The 17,526-nt window shown below is 46.3% G+C and overlaps 1 protein-coding gene across 1 annotated transcript in view; it reads left to right on the plus strand.

Annotated features, from left to right (window-relative positions):
• Positions 1-8,991, plus strand: part of WNT3A (Wnt family member 3A) — an 87,003-nt gene extending 78,012 nt beyond the window's left edge. Inside the window, exons 3-4 of the mRNA XM_059818713.1 lie at positions 5,322-5,587; positions 8,512-8,991. Coding sequence (XP_059674696.1) covers positions 5,322-5,587; positions 8,512-8,991 — 746 coding nt within the window. The remainder of the gene's footprint in view (positions 1-5,321; positions 5,588-8,511) is intronic.
• Positions 8,992-17,526: the final 8,535 nt, after the last annotated feature.

The following is a 17,526-nucleotide window of genomic DNA, read 5'->3' on the forward strand; positions in this document are numbered from 1 at the left end:
CTGTCTTACATCTCCAGGAGCAATCTGGGACAATTCTATTCTTTCCCATGTTGTTTATGCATTATCCAGTCCAAAAAGGCATTAAGTCTGTGTTTCACTCCAAGGGCTATATTTCAAAAAGGATGGTGACAAGGTCCTGGGCAGTAAAGGGTTGTTGGCATGGGAGGTTTGTTTCCACAGACCAGAGTCAGTAGTTGTCCTGGAGACATCAAGTTTTCCTTTGCAAAGGAGCTTCCACACCTTCAGGAGGACCGTCTAGAAAAGTGGCATGCTGAGTGGAAAACCCTTAAAGCAGTGTCCACCTCTACGTCTTGGGTTTCTGTACTCCAGCTGCTGAGGTCTGCTTCCTTCCTCACAAGATGAACAGCCCAGAACCACCTCAAGCAAGACACATTCCTTCCTTTTCCTTCCTTCCTTCCTTCCTTCCTTCCTTCCTTCCCTCCCTCCCTCCCTCCTTCCTTCCTTCCTTCCTTCCTTCCCTCCCTCCCTCCTTCTTTCCTTCCTTCCTTCCTTCCTTCCCTCCCTCCCTCCCTCCCTCACTCCTTCCCTCCTTCCTCCCTCCCTCCCTTTCTTTCTTTCTTTCTAAGACTGCACAGATCTCACCACTTTCTTTTAAAGAGCAGTTAGTGGAAACAGCACTGCCCCCTTTCTAAAGTACCACCTAGTTCTTCGAACTGTGGTCCAGGACGCAGGACTTGCAACTTCAGCTCCCGACACATCTGAAGGTGGGTTGCGTTGCCCTCTCCCAGGAACCTGCTGTTACCACCAGGCCACTCTGCAGGAAGGAAGGAAAGATTTAGGGTGTGAAGAGTGGGGACAACAGGGCTCGGTACTATGGTACAAAGGTGGTAAAAAGGGACTGTAGCTTTTTGAGACCAAAATAAACCATTAAGTTCATCCTACCTCACCGTAGTCCTTCCTCCCACATATCTGGGATATCTGCCTGACCAGGGGTTAATCATCTAGTCATTCAGAGAAAGATTCAGGGAAAATGTCACTGTCTGGGCAGAAGAACACATGAGAGCAGGTTTCATATATTAGACAGTTGAGATATTTATGCGGTTATTCGTTTGCCTTCCTCATCCCACAACTTGATGACCCTCTGTTCGGCTCCAAAACCTTCTGTCCACGATTCTGAAGACATCACTGAATTTAGTATTGCAGGTTCCTGAGGAGATAAGCAGGATTGTCCTCAGGCATATGGAAAAGGAAGCAGAAGCACAGACTGACTAAAGGATTTGCCCAAAGTCACATAAAAAAGCCCTGCGAACGCAGGAAATCAAAGCTTAGGCCACCTCATCCTCAGGCCTCTGAATTCTCGTATTGATACTGCTTGGCTGTGGTTTTTTGCATCCCAAGATGTTTCTGCCTCTGAGACAGGGTGGTCAGAGGTGTTCTGCACAGGACTTTCAGGCTCTCAGCTTCACAGACCGGGCTCCTTAGGAAACAATTTCCAGAAGTGGCCAGTGACTCTGCATTAGGGGGCAGCTACAAAGCATCGCTAAAGACCCTCTGTAAGTCTCAGCACCTTTTTCACTGATAGTCAACCCCTGCAAAAGGGTCCAGAAGAGGGTAACTTGAAGCACCAGCCATCCAAGTCTCTAAGCCCTGCAGGGAAACTCGGGAGCAGGCAGCAATTAAACAAGCTGAAGCCAGAGCTTTGGTGACCTTGTGCTGCACTGAAAACAAAGTGGTTAAAATGCTCTTAAGTCAACATCCCCATGAGGTATTAGTCCCTATTAACCTTCTCTTGCCAGATGACTCTCCAGAAGCTCTCTTCAAGTCAGAACGAGCTGCTTGTCTCCTGCTACCAGAACCACCCAGAGAGGAATGAGGCGACCTGACAAATATACTGCACTTTCCTGTTATCTTTGCTAAGTCTCTTGCATTTTTATATGGCACCTTAATAACCCCTCATTTCCATTACAAGTGCATGCTTTCCTTCTGCTTATCTGTATCTCTATACACTCCTTCTCCATTCCTGCAGCCACACCGCCTCCGGCTACAACCTGGGGAGCTCCTCCGAGCTCAGCAGGGTCAGGTCTGCTTAGTAATCGGAGGACAGTCCCATAACTTTGGAGGTGGCAGGACGTGATTCACGCGATGGCGCTCTTCCATCTGCGTCAATATTGAACTCGGTGCCTTAAGTTAGGGGTAGGAGATGTAACCCCGGTGCCCTAATTTCGTGGAGTCATTAAGAGATCGGCTGCAACTTTCTCAAGAGACAAACTCCTAACCTCAGTGCCCGGGGCCAGATCTCAGCTTCTTTGCTCTGCCTGCCTACATTCCCCAGGTAGTTACGATCAGATACAATGCTATTTGCTTCCTGTTGTGTGCTGTTAAGTGGTGGCTGCACTCCACCCCAGGGGTGGCTGCATTTCAAAAGCAGGGGAGTGATTACAGCGTACACAGGCTGTAAAAGGCATTGGGCTCTTTCTGGGAAGGGGAGAGCTGGGTATAATCGGTGCTTCTTAAGGCAAATCCTATCAATACCCTCCTGGAGCTGTAGGCTTTCAGTAAGGGCTAGCAACGGTGGAGAGTTTAGGTAACGGACCTGGGGTTTAGGATTGGGTATCTACAACCCAAGCTGTCCTCCTGTAAACTCCTTGTTCAGCTGCGACCAAGTCCTGGCAGATGCAGAAATTCTGCAGACCCTCTGGCTGTGTTGCCTGAAGCTCCCTGGGTTTTGGTGAGCTCTGCGCCTGTGTACACAGAGAAACACCTCTGTTCTGAGCTAATGGCTCCTGCTGAAGCCCAGGTGGGATCCACAACCTGTGTACTCCTAAGCCAACGCCACCCCTCTCATACCCATGCAGGAGAAGGTTTTCTTCACAAACACCATGTCTGTAGATACTTTCTTTTCAGTCCCAGAATGGCAAGGCGTAGGGGCTCTAGATGGCATTTGCAAACATCTGTTCAGCACCTACCACACCTTCCCAAATAGCCAAAGGCCTGGATCAGGTCTATTCTGCTGAGCAGAGGAAGGGGTGCTTCCTAAGAGATGAGAGCTAGCCTACCCAAGCAACGTGCTTTAGCCACTACAGCTGTCAGATAGAAGGGGGAAGAAGAAGAATTATCATCTTCCTCTCCTGTCCATGGTATAGCAGCATATAAAAAGGTTTTACTTAGGCCACAATGGGAGGAGGTGGAAGGTGTGTCAGCTATTCTCTAGTCAGCCACTATACCCTCTACCTCCATACCAGAGCGTAATGGCATTCATCCCACCAGCTTATCTGACTGGCCTCTATGAGAAGCCTTTGCCTTTCACAGACCCCAGGGCTGGTCATCAATATCCCTGGAGACATCATATGAAGCTCTCCACACCCAAGATTTGGTTTCTGCATCCCACCTGGGCTTAGGCAAGTGCAAGATGCCAAGTCCCCAGTCCTGTTAGAACTGGACTCATCCGTTCATGCACAAAAGCTGAGCTTTCGTACAGCTCAGGAACTGCATGGTCACCGTTTGCAGAAAGCTGGGATCCTCCAGGCTGGACAGCTGCTGAACAAGGGATTTTCAAAATCACATTGTGGAACTGAGGGTTCCTGCATTTTCCTTTTTTGGTTCTAGCCCTCGGTGACTTACTAACCTCACAATACGCATTGACAATATGTTCCAGGACATTGCTCATACCTTCGGCTTGTAAGTTCATGCACATTATTTGATTTGCATATTGTTGTATTTGGTAGTCTTCCCAAAGCAAAGCGGTGCTGCACAAGTTCTTGCTTAAGCCTTCAATCCAGCCGGGACTGCTCTGCAAGCATGCAGTTTTGATTTCTCCCCGAGAACATGTTGGCTTTTTGGCTTGGCATATTAAACTCTCTTCATGTTAGTAAAGCCTGGAAGCATCTAGAAGGTAAAGATTAAGCCAAAATGCCCAGGGAAAGCTCAGATCAGCAAAATATGGTGCAGAGAAGGTTCGAGTGGTTTCGAGTAGGCACCTTGTCCACTGATGCAAAGCTCAGTAGAAGCTGGTTAAGCTGCATCAACTGAAAACCTGACCTTCTGCCTTTATAGATCCATTCGTATTTCAACACTGTCCTAGCCTAAGCCTCTGAAAGGTGTCAGAGGCAACATGCTTTCTTGGCTAACTGATCTATAGGCACGAGGTGAGCTTGTGTGGGGAATGGTATAGGAGGTTAAGGGAGGCCAGTTATCAGAATCTTTCCGTCTTCTTAGAATTGCCTCAAGGGTTTGAGAATAGCCCTGTTCATGATGAAAATGCCATTTTTGCTGAAGTCAAAAAGCATTGCAGTGGTGTTTTCTGAGGTGTGATGTTGAACTTCAGGGTCATTTCTAGTGAGTGAAGAAATACAATGAGACCAAAACTTGGGCGGGCGGGTTTTAAAAAATATTTTGGTATATACCCCATTTGCAAAGCAGTTTGAAATGTTTGGTTTTCGTTTTGGCACAGTGTAGAAAAAGCACTGACATCCAGGAAAGCTGGGCTAATGCTGAGCTGCCTTGCTCCACCCAGCTCCAGCTAGGACAAAAGGCTATGAAGGAAGGTCTCCACAGAGACTAAGGCTCCTCAGTCCATAACCAGGACATCTTTTGGCTGATCCTACCCACCATCCTGAGGCAATGGGCAGAAAAGGAAAGCTCATTTCCAGTCCCCTTGGCAGGGGCCTTAATTAGGCAAGTGTGCAAAACTTTGGGTAGATGCAAGATGCCATGTATTGAACACTGTCTCTACATGAGCTAGGCAGCCTGGGAAACAGAACCTCAGGATGGAGGGTGGGGAAAATGTTTAGTTTACATAGTGAGGATTGGGGAGTATCTGGCCATCCTGGCATTTTCCTACATCCGGCCATCAGCAGCTCTCCCAGCCAAGGAGGAGGAGGTGCTTTACCTGGTGCTGGTCCCACCACTAAGGGTGGAGGCTGTCATTAAGTGTAGAACTGCATTTTCCATGTTATGGGAACATAGCCCAAATTCTGTGCATCTGAAGCCAAGACCGCAGCTCAGGGTATGGCTATGTGGTACATTGCCTGCAAAGTACCATATAGTATATTCTATATGCCTCCTGAAACTCACGTTTGCTTTTTGTTTTGCCATGGCCCTATCCTAAGACCTTAGGATGACTTTAGTCAAAACTTCTTGGCTGACCTCAGCAGCCTTGAATCAAGCCTGGTCCTGTCTACACAGGAACTTATTTCCTAGTATAAGAAAATGTCTTTGGAGTAGGTCCAAGCCGGACCACAGGGAAGAGAAGAGTTTCCTGGCCTTCTGCCATGCCCTCGAGAGAAGGTGCTCACAGAGCTGATCAAAGCCATGCGTGGTCCCTTCACTGGCCACTATTCATTGATTTCTCTCTTTCACAGCTACCAGGGAATCAGCCTTTGTCCATGCCATTGCTTCTGCTGGAGTGGCTTTTGCGGTGACCAGATCCTGCGCCGAGGGCTCGGCCACCATCTGCGGCTGTGACACCCGCCACAAGGGCTCTCCTGGGGAAGGCTGGAAATGGGGGGGCTGCAGCGAGGACGTGGAGTTTGGGAGCATGGTGTCTCGGGAGTTTGCGGATGCCCGAGAGAACAGACCAGACGCTCGGTCAGCCATGAACAGGCACAACAATGAAGCTGGAAGGACCGTAAGGACATTTGGTTTCACCTTTCTCGATCTCCCTTTAATCTTTTCTTACCTGCCATAATGAACAGTGGGAGGGAACCGAGGGGAAAAAACCAAACATAAATCTGGGCAGTTTTACATCATGAAACAATGATACGTGCCCTATGATAGTTCTTGTCAGGGAGGCGATCGATGTACCCAATCTATGAAAGCGATAAGTAAATTCATCCACCCAGATGTAAATGTCTACCTTGGAGTGAGTTGTCCAGACCTCTTCTATAGACAATGGATCAAGACAGACAGGTCTAGGGTGGGATTTCATCCCAGCTTGAAGGAGACATTTGAAATAGCTCCATTAATGATGCCCTAACTGTGCCTGTTCCCCTCCATCGGCTGTAGGAGGAAGGTGAGCTGTACAGTCAGAGCTGTCTGCACTGCAGAAATCTGAAGTTAAGAGAGATGGACCAGGGCTTATGGGGAGGATTCAGCTGCTTAAGCAAACACATTTTAGTATAAACTGAGATATCCTGAAGTATCCAGCCTGTCCTTGGTCTGCTACTGGGAAAGACTGTCTCCTGCAGGTCCTCTGCCATCTTGGGACTGATGCCTTAGACACCTCTGGAACTCACAAATGGCATTAGATGCATGTTTTTAGGCAACTGAATCCTAGTTTGAGTGCAACTGTACATTCTTCTGGGACCACCACTCTGCTCTGTAGGCTTGAGGGTGGGGAAGAGCAGGAGAGCATTTCCCACCACCCTTCTTCTCAACACTGTTCTATTTCCCAGGGAATATTTAAAGAAAATAAGAGGGAACGTGACTCTGGTACCTCCTGATTAAACTTGGACCATGCCTCAAAACCAGCTAATGTGTTTTCACTTCAAACAGTAATATGTAGCAAAATGTATAGGGGAACAGAAAGCACAAAATCTTGCTCTCATCACACTGACTGCCTCGTACACAGTGACTCTTTTCCATAAGGTGGAACAATCCCAGTAAGAGGACATTCTCTTTTTCATCTCAGGAATAGCCCATAAATGCCAGAAGAACGTAATCTATGGGAAAAAATTGGTGAAACTGAACCACAAAGCTCTTGCTAATGGAGACCATGCCACAGCTTCTCTGAGATAACAGCATTTTTTCTCATGTAGTAAACCTGAGATAGCTTATGCCTCAGTGGAAGAAAGATGCCTCACTGTAATCGGAAGAGATTAATATGGTCTTATTCCCTCAGCAAAAGACCTTACACATATCTAGGAGGACATATGGCTGTGCAGTGAGCTATAGCAAAGCCACCACAGTTGCGCTGTGCAAGGAAACAGCTGTCCTCAGGCAGGATAGAACTTTGGCGTGAGCTCCTCAGGTGGACACCATCAAACCCTGGTGGAGTTATCCCGCCTCATGCCACAGGAGACCTGGTCTGAAACGGGGAATACAACCTTTCAAAATGAAATACCACCAGAAACAAAAATTGCCTGCGCTGTAGATGACCACAAGCAATAACGTGGTTTCCTCCAGCACTGGTCCCAATTATCCCAGGTACCCCAAGGTATCGTGCATTGCCGATGGCAGTTGCTGGGATAGGTAATGAGACAAATAGGACTGGAGAAGCTGAGTAGAGGGGAAAGGAGGGATTTTCCTTAAAGTGAGAATCCTTGGAAAAAACTGAGCTTTGGGCAAACACCCCTGTGATCGCAGGCCTGCAGAGGTCTTTTTACTGTTTTCTTGTTCCTTGACACTGAGTTATTTTCAGACATTTTACAGATGTCAAAGATTAGAGAGCAGATGTCACACCATTATCTGAAATCGTACTGTTTTATAAAGCACTAGTGTTTTCTATTCTCACCATGCCAGCACTCATGGGGTAGCCCTTTCAGGCCTCCATACTCAAGTGTTTCCAGCTAAACCTGAGCCATAGGCAATGTTTCATATTAGTCCCCATATAAACTCAAACCCTACCCCTACGCCAGAAGCTTTGATTAAGTTCAGCATGATTATATGAACCAAACATTTTGTGGTTCTCTCTCATCGCTAATTACAACCTCCTTTGTGGCGGGTGATACTCCGTAAATAACACAGGAAAGCACCTGGTGAACACCAAGGTGCTGATTCATGGCAAATCTTTTGGACTCAGGCTGGCACTAGTCTGTTCACGTACACGGAAATTTGCTGATCAGTCTGAAAATGCAGATTATCAAGTAAGTTGCATAAGGCTGTCTCCCACCTCAGAATACTGGAGGGCAACACCTCTAGAAACCTCTAGAGTAATTTCACAAGAGGTAAAAGCAAATAGAAAACTTCTGGGATCAATAATCACCTTTCCATTTATTGCAGGACTGTGTTTTATGTTGAAGTCTAAGCCTTTCAAAATCAAAAGTTGGACTCCTAATTTTTTCTTTGAAATGGTTTTAGAAAAATCATAAGCCTGGATTAAAAATAAAAATACATTACTTTTCAGGTTTCTGAACACAGCCACAAGCAAGGCTAGAATCTTATTTGTTTAATGAAAACATACATAAAAGATGGAATTCTGGACTAGATCATTAGGACGTTTCATATTTCTTTAATTTCCAGTGGAATAGCTGTATATTTCATTTACGAAAACATTGTTTTAGAAGATCTCTGTGTTCTTTGCTTCTCTGCCTAGATGTGTCTGAATTGTGTTCCTGGGTGACAGACAGGACTGCAATATTCACCCATGAACGTTGACGAGATAGAAGTTGGCATGTACAGAAATCACTTCAGCCCTTAGTGAAAGCACTTGCTAGATGCTTAAAGTTGGGGTGGGAATCAGAGATAAGTTGATTTTTGTTCAAAATGGTGTAAATATATCTATGAAAATACTGCAATTCTTTAGGAAATCCTGGCTAAATAGCAGAATGCAATGTGTTTTGATTACCGGCTAATGTCTTCTTTCTTCTTTGCCTTTTCTCTCCTCTTTTTCAGTCTATTATTGAACTCATGCATCTTAAGTGCAAATGTCACGGCCTCTCAGGCAGCTGCGAAGTGAAGACCTGCTGGTGGTCTCAGCCAGACTTCAGGGTCATTGGTGACTACCTCAAGGACAAGTACGATAGCGCTTCTGAAATGGTGGTGGAAAAACATCGAGAATCCCGTGGCTGGGTCGAGACCCTCAGGCCCAAATACAACTTCTTCAAGGCTCCAACTGAGAAGGACCTGGTTTACTATGAGAACTCACCAAACTTTTGTGAGCCCAACCCTGAGACAGGTTCCTTTGGGACCCGTGACAGGATCTGTAATGTCACTTCCCATGGGATTGACGGTTGCGACCTTTTGTGCTGCGGCCGCGGGCACAACACGAGGACTGAGAAACGGAAAGAGAAGTGCCACTGTATCTTCCACTGGTGCTGCTACGTCCGCTGCCAGGAGTGCATACGAGTCTACGATGTCCACACGTGCAAATAAAGCAGGCAAAACCCTTCGCTGGGCTCCAAGTGGAGAAATGGATTCGAGCCTACTTCCTCTGAGGTTTCAGACATGAGAGAAGTCTACTTTTTTGACATTAAAAGAATAAAAACTTAAAAAAAGGCTAAAACTGGTTGGATAGAATAGGTCTAATGACTTCTGGGCTATCCTGAAGTACATCTGGCAGTCACACAAGTTACGCCCCAATGATGCGTCCTGTAGGAGACAGCGGTTTTTCAATCAGCCGACAACATAGAGCTGGAAAGAAGGGCATCAGCAAAAGCATGGATTTGCTCTGCTCTCACCCATCTGAAGTGACTCGTGTGATTAAGTGTCCTTTGAAAGACTTGCATCTTCCTAAGTATTTCCTTTTCCCTCAGCCAGGCAGAGGCTGTGTTGGACAGCAGCACTAAGCTTTCTGAGATCTATCTACATAACCAAATGGCCAGACTCTGTGTATAATATGAGCAACAACAGCAGCAAAAGAAATAAAAGCAGATAAATTAACGATTTTTAAAAAAAATAATGCAAATGCTCCTTTGCTTTTGCCCTGGAACCAGAGAAGTCTACAAATATATAATAGAGCTGTAGAGAGGGCAGGCTCTTCGCGTGAACTTTTTAGCATAGTAGCTTCTGCCAGTTTTGACATAGGATGCAGTGACACCTGTAGAGAGGGAGGGAGGGAGAAGGAGAGGGAGAGAAAGAGAGAGAACTGCTGATGGTTTCCTGCAAATGCCCTGCTGGCACACAGGCAATGTGCACAGTACGGAAAAGTTCAGTGCCTGATATGTGAAATGAAGAGGACTCAGTGTGTGCATTGAGAAGGAGACAATCCCACGAAGGGAGATGTTGCTCCAGCTGTGGCCCAGTGTGTGGCTCAGTCAACAAGCCTTCCTCGGAAACATGCGGTGGAGAACGAATCTACTGGGGCTGGACACTCGCTGCTGGGCGTAGGACATCCAGCTCCTCAGCATTCCAGCTTGTTCCTGTAGAGGAGGAAAGGGAAAGTGTTTACCCTTCCCACCTCGTTAAAGAATGCTGTCACCACTTAGTCCATCCGCTTTCTGCACCTCATGCAGGCTTCCCCCTGGGCACTTAGCAAAAGCCTTAGACCACAAGTCTGTCAGGAACATGACTCTGAAGGACTGCTTGTCACCAATTAATTTACATGATGGTGAACCAACCGACCACCCCCCCCACCCCCCCCCAAGCAGGAACAGTTTCAGACTCAAGCCAAATTTTGTTCCACACCTAATTTCTACAGCCATTCCCATCTCTAAAAGTGGCACAGATTAAAATGCACAAAACCCAGACTCTGAACCAGCCCAGAGTTTGGGCAAGTTTGGACACAGAGCCAAATCCCAACTTTGCAGCGCTGGCCCATCTCTGCTGTTCACCTCTGACTCCCCGTCTTTGCATGCTGCTCTACTTCTGATTTCAGATCGGGATTGCCAGTTTACAGAAACAGCTTTCACCTCCTCCATGGGCATCAGGGCTTCCTTCAGCCACGTGGGTATCAGGCATGAATCTCAGCCCATCACCTTGGTATGTACAGCAGTGTGACCCTCCTTGAGTTATTCCTGGTCGATACTGGCATAAATGAGTGGTGAATCCAGCACGGAGTCGTAGCCTGTTTAGCCTAAGATGCATTTGTCCTGTGCCCTCTTTGCCTTACCCACACCTTTGGGTTCCTATCTTGGGAAAAACAATGGATGGGCATTTTTTCTTCCTCTTCAATACAGGAAGGGAAACAGGGCATGATCTAGCTCCCAGTGACCTGTAAGAGTCTTTTCATGGCAATGTAATCATGGCTGTTGGCTAGTTCACACCTGGACGTCTGTGTAGAGAAATCAGAGTGCTCTTCTCACCCTGTATGTCAGCTTATTCCCGGGAACCGAAGGAGGGAGTATGCAGAAGAGAGACAAACAGAGCTTAATCCCATCAGAGAGAAAACAGGAGGAAACGATGCCTCCAAGGGTTGACTCTGAGTCATGGCGTCTCCTGGGACTACTCCTAGGCTGGTGCAGTTTATGCATCACCCATTTGTCTCAGGGCTGTGCCCAAAGGCACAAGCAAGCTTTGCTTATTGATGGAGGCACTTCTATCAATGCTCTGCAAAAAAAGCTGCAATGAAATGAGAGCAGAGACACAGAAGGGAGGGAAGGAGAGAGGAAGAGATCAAGAGAGACAAAGAAAAAATGGGGAGAACACAAATCAATCGTAGCTGTACATGCGAACGTTGCACCCAATGGACGGCTACACACCAACTGGTAGAAAGAAATAGATCACTAAAAACTGAGAGAAAGATGGACCAATTAATGGATGCATGACTGATTTTTGTAATACAGTCTGGAAGAAAAGGAAAATCTGATCATTATGGCAAATAGAGAAGGAAGGCACTGCAGGGGGAAATTGCCACAACAACCAATATTCAAACAAAAGCTGTCAAGAAAGCAAACACTGAAGAAAACCGCATATGCAGTGGAAGACATTGATGATCTGGAAAAGATGGGACAAGGGAAGCTACGTCTGTTTTACTTAATATGATGCAGTGCTAGCAATTACAGCGAGAGATGTTAGACACATCCCACCAGGTATTTCTGTCACTGCATGGTGCCCCAACAGCAAAGATGTGAATCATTGCAGGTCACGGTCCCTGTCAATCCATTGAGTTCAGCAGGGTCACACCCACAACTAATTTTACCCTAATATTTTTAAGCAAGGTGGTTTCAAACTCCTTCTTTTATACCATACCAGTGAAGAAATGGGTTGAAGGATTTGGCTTCCATTCATGGGAGCTGGACTCTGACCCAAGCCCATCCACAGTATGCTAACATCCACCGTTTCTGCTTTTGCATCAGAACCAAGCCCAACATCACTAGCAGGTGAAGCTTGTTGGGAAGCATGGGGGGGGGAAAAAACCCAAACTAGGCATTTGCTGAGAAATTACTTTTTCAGGTGAACAAAAAGATCTTTGACTGCAGCAGTGGAATTTATTTCATCTGGCCATGTCATCTAGTCTAAGCTATTTATCTAGTTTTCTGCTAGGATCAATGGCAAGAAACAAACAAGTCCAGAAGGTGATTCATTACAGCCTAGGACGGTATCTAAGCTGTGTTTGGTAAATTGCCTTCTGGGTGTACCTCTGTCTTTCCTGTGACTTTAGCTGATGAGCTGATGCTAGATGATGGTCTCTTAGATGGGTACAGTCTGTTGATGTGAAGTCCACCATGAGTCAAGGAGGTGAAGCTACCATCTGATCATCAGCCGAGATGGGATGGAAACTGTACTCCTTCATTCAAAGCTGGGATCAGGCTTGAAACAGCTGAGTGGTTGGGGACTTCCACCCTGTTCAAGGGATTTTTAACGAAGCCTATGCATACTTGTTTGGTTATATTATGTAATTAGTCATCCACCGTGATGATATAATGTAAGGGGTTGAGCAGCTGCTACTAAAGTCAATGAAAAATGCCTGTGTGAATTCTGTTAATCACCCCAAGTGCATCTGAGGGTCCTAGTCCTGTCTCTGACTCTACCCACCCATGAGGAGGGAAGAGAGAGAGCTTGCCAGGGGTCTGGGAGTATGCTAGGACTGCGTCTAACCCCATGGCTTTGGAGAAGGGACCTGGGCCATCGCACCGTAATACACATGAATTCTGGAAGTGTCTTTGGAAAACTCAGATCCCATTCCACTGCCTACACTAGATGTCTCAAGTCAGAGTTGCCACTGTACTGGTATAAAAGACTGAGTCAATGATGAGTGAGGTGCCATCTAAATACAATCCAGACTCTTCTTCTGCCTCAGGTTCTCCCATTCTGTGAAAACAGTAGGGGATGGGACTTAGGGTTTCACTCAATAATATAAGCACCTGGTGACATTTTAGATGCTCTGCAATATCCTATTGGGATCCAGCTGTTGCTTCAATGACACAGGACTCCCACAAGTCTCAAACCTGGGCAGATACATCAGAGACTGTAGGGTGTCCAAAATGACACGAGATGCCTATGTGTAGACAGTTGAATTGTGCACTTGTCTGGAAATGGTTTTCTGTCAAAACTTCCCCTCCACTTCAGTTGAGCTGAGTAATGCACCAGTCTATAGCCAAAAGGTAAAGATCATTCATTTCCCACAAATGGGAGCTGGCCAACTCAGCCTCCATGATCCATGGTGCTCTTCCCTTCAGTCTTCACTTCTGATGAGGTTTGTCCTCGGGCAGATGGTTTGTATCAGGGATGTGTCTGGCAGTACCAGGGAAAAGGGAGAAGATATCCTCCAATCAAGTAACACAGGTGTAAAAAAAAAAAAATTAAAAAGGAACATAATTCCATCCTCTTACATGCTGCTATCCAACCTTTCCTTTAGCTGAACAGATGGGTTTGACAGGCCCCATCAGATCCACATCCAACCTCATTAAAGACAGTGGAGTTACCTGTGAGGGGTGAATTTGGCCTCATCTCTTTTCTTTCTATGAAAGAAATGGAAAGTTTAGGAGTTTTTTTCTTGTTTTGGTTTAGTTTTAGAATTTGGGGGCTTCTCTTTCTCAGAGAAAAGAAAAACATGGGGAGGGAAATGCATGACATTTTCTGTTACTTGACCCCTGATGTATCTCTTTTGGCTAAGTGTCATGCTCAGCACTGACAGTCTTCTCCAAAGCTTTTTGAAGTCTCCAGAATTGTTTCCACTCCTTATGAGGGGCTTCACGTGCAGAACTAAAGTAGTCAGGATTTAATCTTGGAAGGGGACTGCAGGGACAACCACACCACCAAATGCAATATGGTGCAGAAATCTCTGAGTCAGCACCAACCACATCAGCCCTGCAGACCGAAGTGCTGTAGTCTTAGCTGAGCATTGCAGGATTGCTGTATGAGCAACCTCAGAGAGTAATTTCTTCTGCCAGTCAATCCAAAACATTTTTGGTGTTTTCAGTGCATTCAGATATATTGCCACAGAGATGTCCTTGGATTATAATACAGGCATCATGTGTGTTCATATGCTTGTCATGCCCCCATCCTTAAATTCAAATACAGGAGAAACACTATGAGCTTTGGGTCACTTTTTTAGCTTCAAGGAGAGGTTTCAGGGCTGAAAATCTGGGGTTTGATTGTTCCTGGGGATATTCAGGGTTACAGCATGAGCACTCTGCAGGAGCTAGGAGCTGTGAATCCAGTCCTGGGCTCTGCACTATGGAAATTACTCCAGGCTTCCCTTGATGCCTTAATGATATGCTTTGGGAAGATAAAACGGGGCCATGAAAAGGCACCAAATCAAACTGCCCTGCAGACACCAGCCATTGCACCTGCTTAAATAGGCTGCCCATAGGAAAATGACTCCCGGCTCTTCCAGAGACCTGCTCCAGAGCTGAGGCTGCTGAGAAGGCAACGCTCTGCTGTCAGTGGCGTAGCAAGTGAATGGGATGTTCACTCAGATCTGTCAGTCGTGTTCCCAAGCAGCTGTTTGGATAAGAAACTGTAGAGAGAGCGTTAGATGATGGGAGAGAAGGTGAGCTGGGTAGGAGGAGGTCCTATCCCTTCTTCATAGCTATATGTCTCCTGTTTTCTACCTCCCTTCAAACTAAATCTTGGCTATTATAATGGGGACTTCTTAGTACAGGAATATCTCTTTTCTGGATTTCCCCTCTCTCACTGGGCAGCAGCAGTGGGATCTGGCTTGCTTTTTGTTGAATTGTTTTCTTCATGGCTTAGCCACCCATACTCATGTTTCCTGCCCTTTCTTGTGTACTCCAACTGATCTGCAGTTCATCACTACTCAGCAAGGGACAGGACCCTCCTGCCTCTGTTAACCGCTGCAGGGTGCGGATGCTTCCGTTTGGTGGGAAACGGAGGCCCCTGTGGCCTCCATTTTGAGAAAGAGGTGCTTAGCCCTCATTCCTGACACTGCCAGTGTCTTCATGGTCTTGGGCAAGTCATTCTGCTCCCACTTTGCTGCAGTTTCCAGAGGTGTCTTTGGTGCATCTCCACCTTGGAGGGGGAAATTTTCTCAAGCATGAAGGAAAGGCCAGTAGTTAACTCCCAGGCAGTGGTACCTGGGGTGGGATTCGGAATACAAAGTGAGACGCTTAAATGCAGCTATCTACATGTGAGCTAGGCGCTTAAACTCCCATACGAGCCCAATGGTGGGCTCCGTTTGCCTAAACATAGCATCTAGGGCTGAACTGAATTATTGAAGATAGGTGTCTAGAGCCATTTGGGATGCTCCAGGGTACCCCACTGGCTTCTAGCAGCTGCTCTGGAAGAGTGTGGGCTTCCCTTAAGTTCCATGGTGTATCTGCCAGCTCCATGCAGATGCTTCAGAAACCCCATCTCAGATGACAATAGATGCCTGTGCATGAGCAACTCAGTTGAGCTCCTAGTCAATAGGCAGTGGGGGTTAGAGAACAATTCAGTTGGCCAAATGTAAGTGTCCACTGTAGGGCAAGCTCTCCACTTGTCCACTGTAGGGCACTCTCCGAGCCCCACTGACTGTGCTGACTAGATCTCCTTCAGATATGGGCGTTTCGGTGTCTAACTCACATGGAGACACATGCTTGTGGACATCTACAAGTGTGTGCCTTAATCTGTGAGCTGGACCTTACTCCAGATGCCTAAATCACATGTCTTTAAGATCGGAAACTGTGTATAAGCTCAGTTCTGCTCTCATTTTGGTTGATATAAATCAGGAGGCATCATTTCCATAATGCCAGACTTACAAGTGTATCAAAGGAAGCAGAGGGTGGACCTATTCTGTAAGTATAATTATCTGAATCCACTTTATTGACTGGTATGTTATGGGTTTGACCCCAAGGGAGTATCTCTGCTCTTCCTGTTGGTGAGCACATAATGAAAATGGACATGTCCCACCAAGTCATCTACAGGTAAAATCCTGCTGTTACGTGAATACCATCCAGATAGAGAAAGCTCCTGAAGCATAACAGTCACAGGGGTCTTTTCCAAGTGACTTTGTCTCCTCCTCTGTCTCTGCAGACCTTGCTTTTCTTATACATGTTCTGTGGACCAAGGGAGGTCTTGGACAGCCCTGCATGGAAGTGGAGAGTGTGGAAGGTGTGAGGAGATGCTTTCCTCATTTTCCTTTCTTTTCCAAGTTTCTTATTATTTATTAGTATTTATTTATTTCTCACCATTCATTTCACTCCACCAAAAATCCTGAAGGCACATCTGCTACAGACATAGGCTAGCCAGCAGCTGAGTATCACCCATGTTCTTGAGGGAAGGCAGCATCTTGTCGGGGCTCCTTCCCAACATGCACTTGCCACCCGCTGCTACCACTTGAAAAGCACAAAAGGCCTGAGCCTTTCCAAGGCAGGCTCCCAAAACCTCCAAAATCCTCCTGTATGTGATGAAATCCTCCCCACTGAGAACCCTGGTTCCCACTGGTGTGCGTTCCTCCAGACCTGGTTGCCCCATTGCCCGCCTGTCCCCGACTGACTGCAGCTCAGCCTTACACCTCTTAATCTCGGTGGAGACCCACTCGATCTATCTCTTATGGCATCGCTTTCTGTCACTCCCAGGCCAAAACCTGCCTGAACAAGACCTGTCGTAGCTTTGGACTATCTGACGAGCCCACCAGCAGTGTGGAAGACATAAAACACAGACCTGTAGCACCCCAGGGGATTCCCCCATGGTACAAAACATGCTTGTCCGGCAGTCAAGGACAAGTATCTTCTTGTGGGTGGGTTTTTTCACTATTGCTTTCCCTTCCCACAGACTGTCTGCCTGATTACATCGCCTTCTTCAAAGCTACATCACTGTCTGTAACCCTTCCCCAACCTGCCCCTGCCCTCACCCTACCTGAGCACCCCTTTGTACAGATTGCATGTATGATACAACCTGAAATTCCAAAGCTATTGTACAAAGTAGGATTGTCACCTTTTTTTCCTCAGTATTTTGTTAAGTCTGATGATTTTTTTATGATTATTTATTTTATGAATAAATGTATATATTAGTAAGAGTATATATTTGCGGAAATAACTCATCGGGACAGTGTTGTTGCTCTGCTGTTGTGCTTGTGACCTCATTGGCTTTTACCCTATTTTCTACTGACAGCACACTAGCAATGTCTTGTAACTGTTTTTTGTTACCAGTTAAGTTTGATAGATGTGTTAACTTTATAATGAAAATTAAAAAAAAAAAAAAGCATTAATTTTAACCTGTGTTTGGATATTTTTCCCACTGTTCCAGTTTTGATGGGATGGTATTCCATATCATAGACTGAAATACAGCTGGGGAGAGATAGGGAACAAATACGTCTTCCTCTTGTAGCACAGAAACTGTGTGCTTTGGAAGAAGAGATGCTACTTGAGTTGGGACCATTTAACCCATGCCCAGCTGCTGTGGTAGATGACAACCCAATTATGAGTAAAACATGTACACTTAAACTGCCACAAGCCCATTTCTCAGCTGAGTATCACTAGCACAGGGACCCAGTTTCCCACCAAAAGTCCAGTTGCAAAGTGAAGAAAGGTGGCCAAAAGACAAGAACCTTGCTTAAAATGTGGGGAGGACAAAGACCAATCACAG

This window comes from Gavia stellata, chromosome 6 (assembly GCF_030936135.1).
Source record: "Gavia stellata isolate bGavSte3 chromosome 6, bGavSte3.hap2, whole genome shotgun sequence".
Taxonomy (NCBI): domain Eukaryota; kingdom Metazoa; phylum Chordata; class Aves; order Gaviiformes; family Gaviidae; genus Gavia; species Gavia stellata.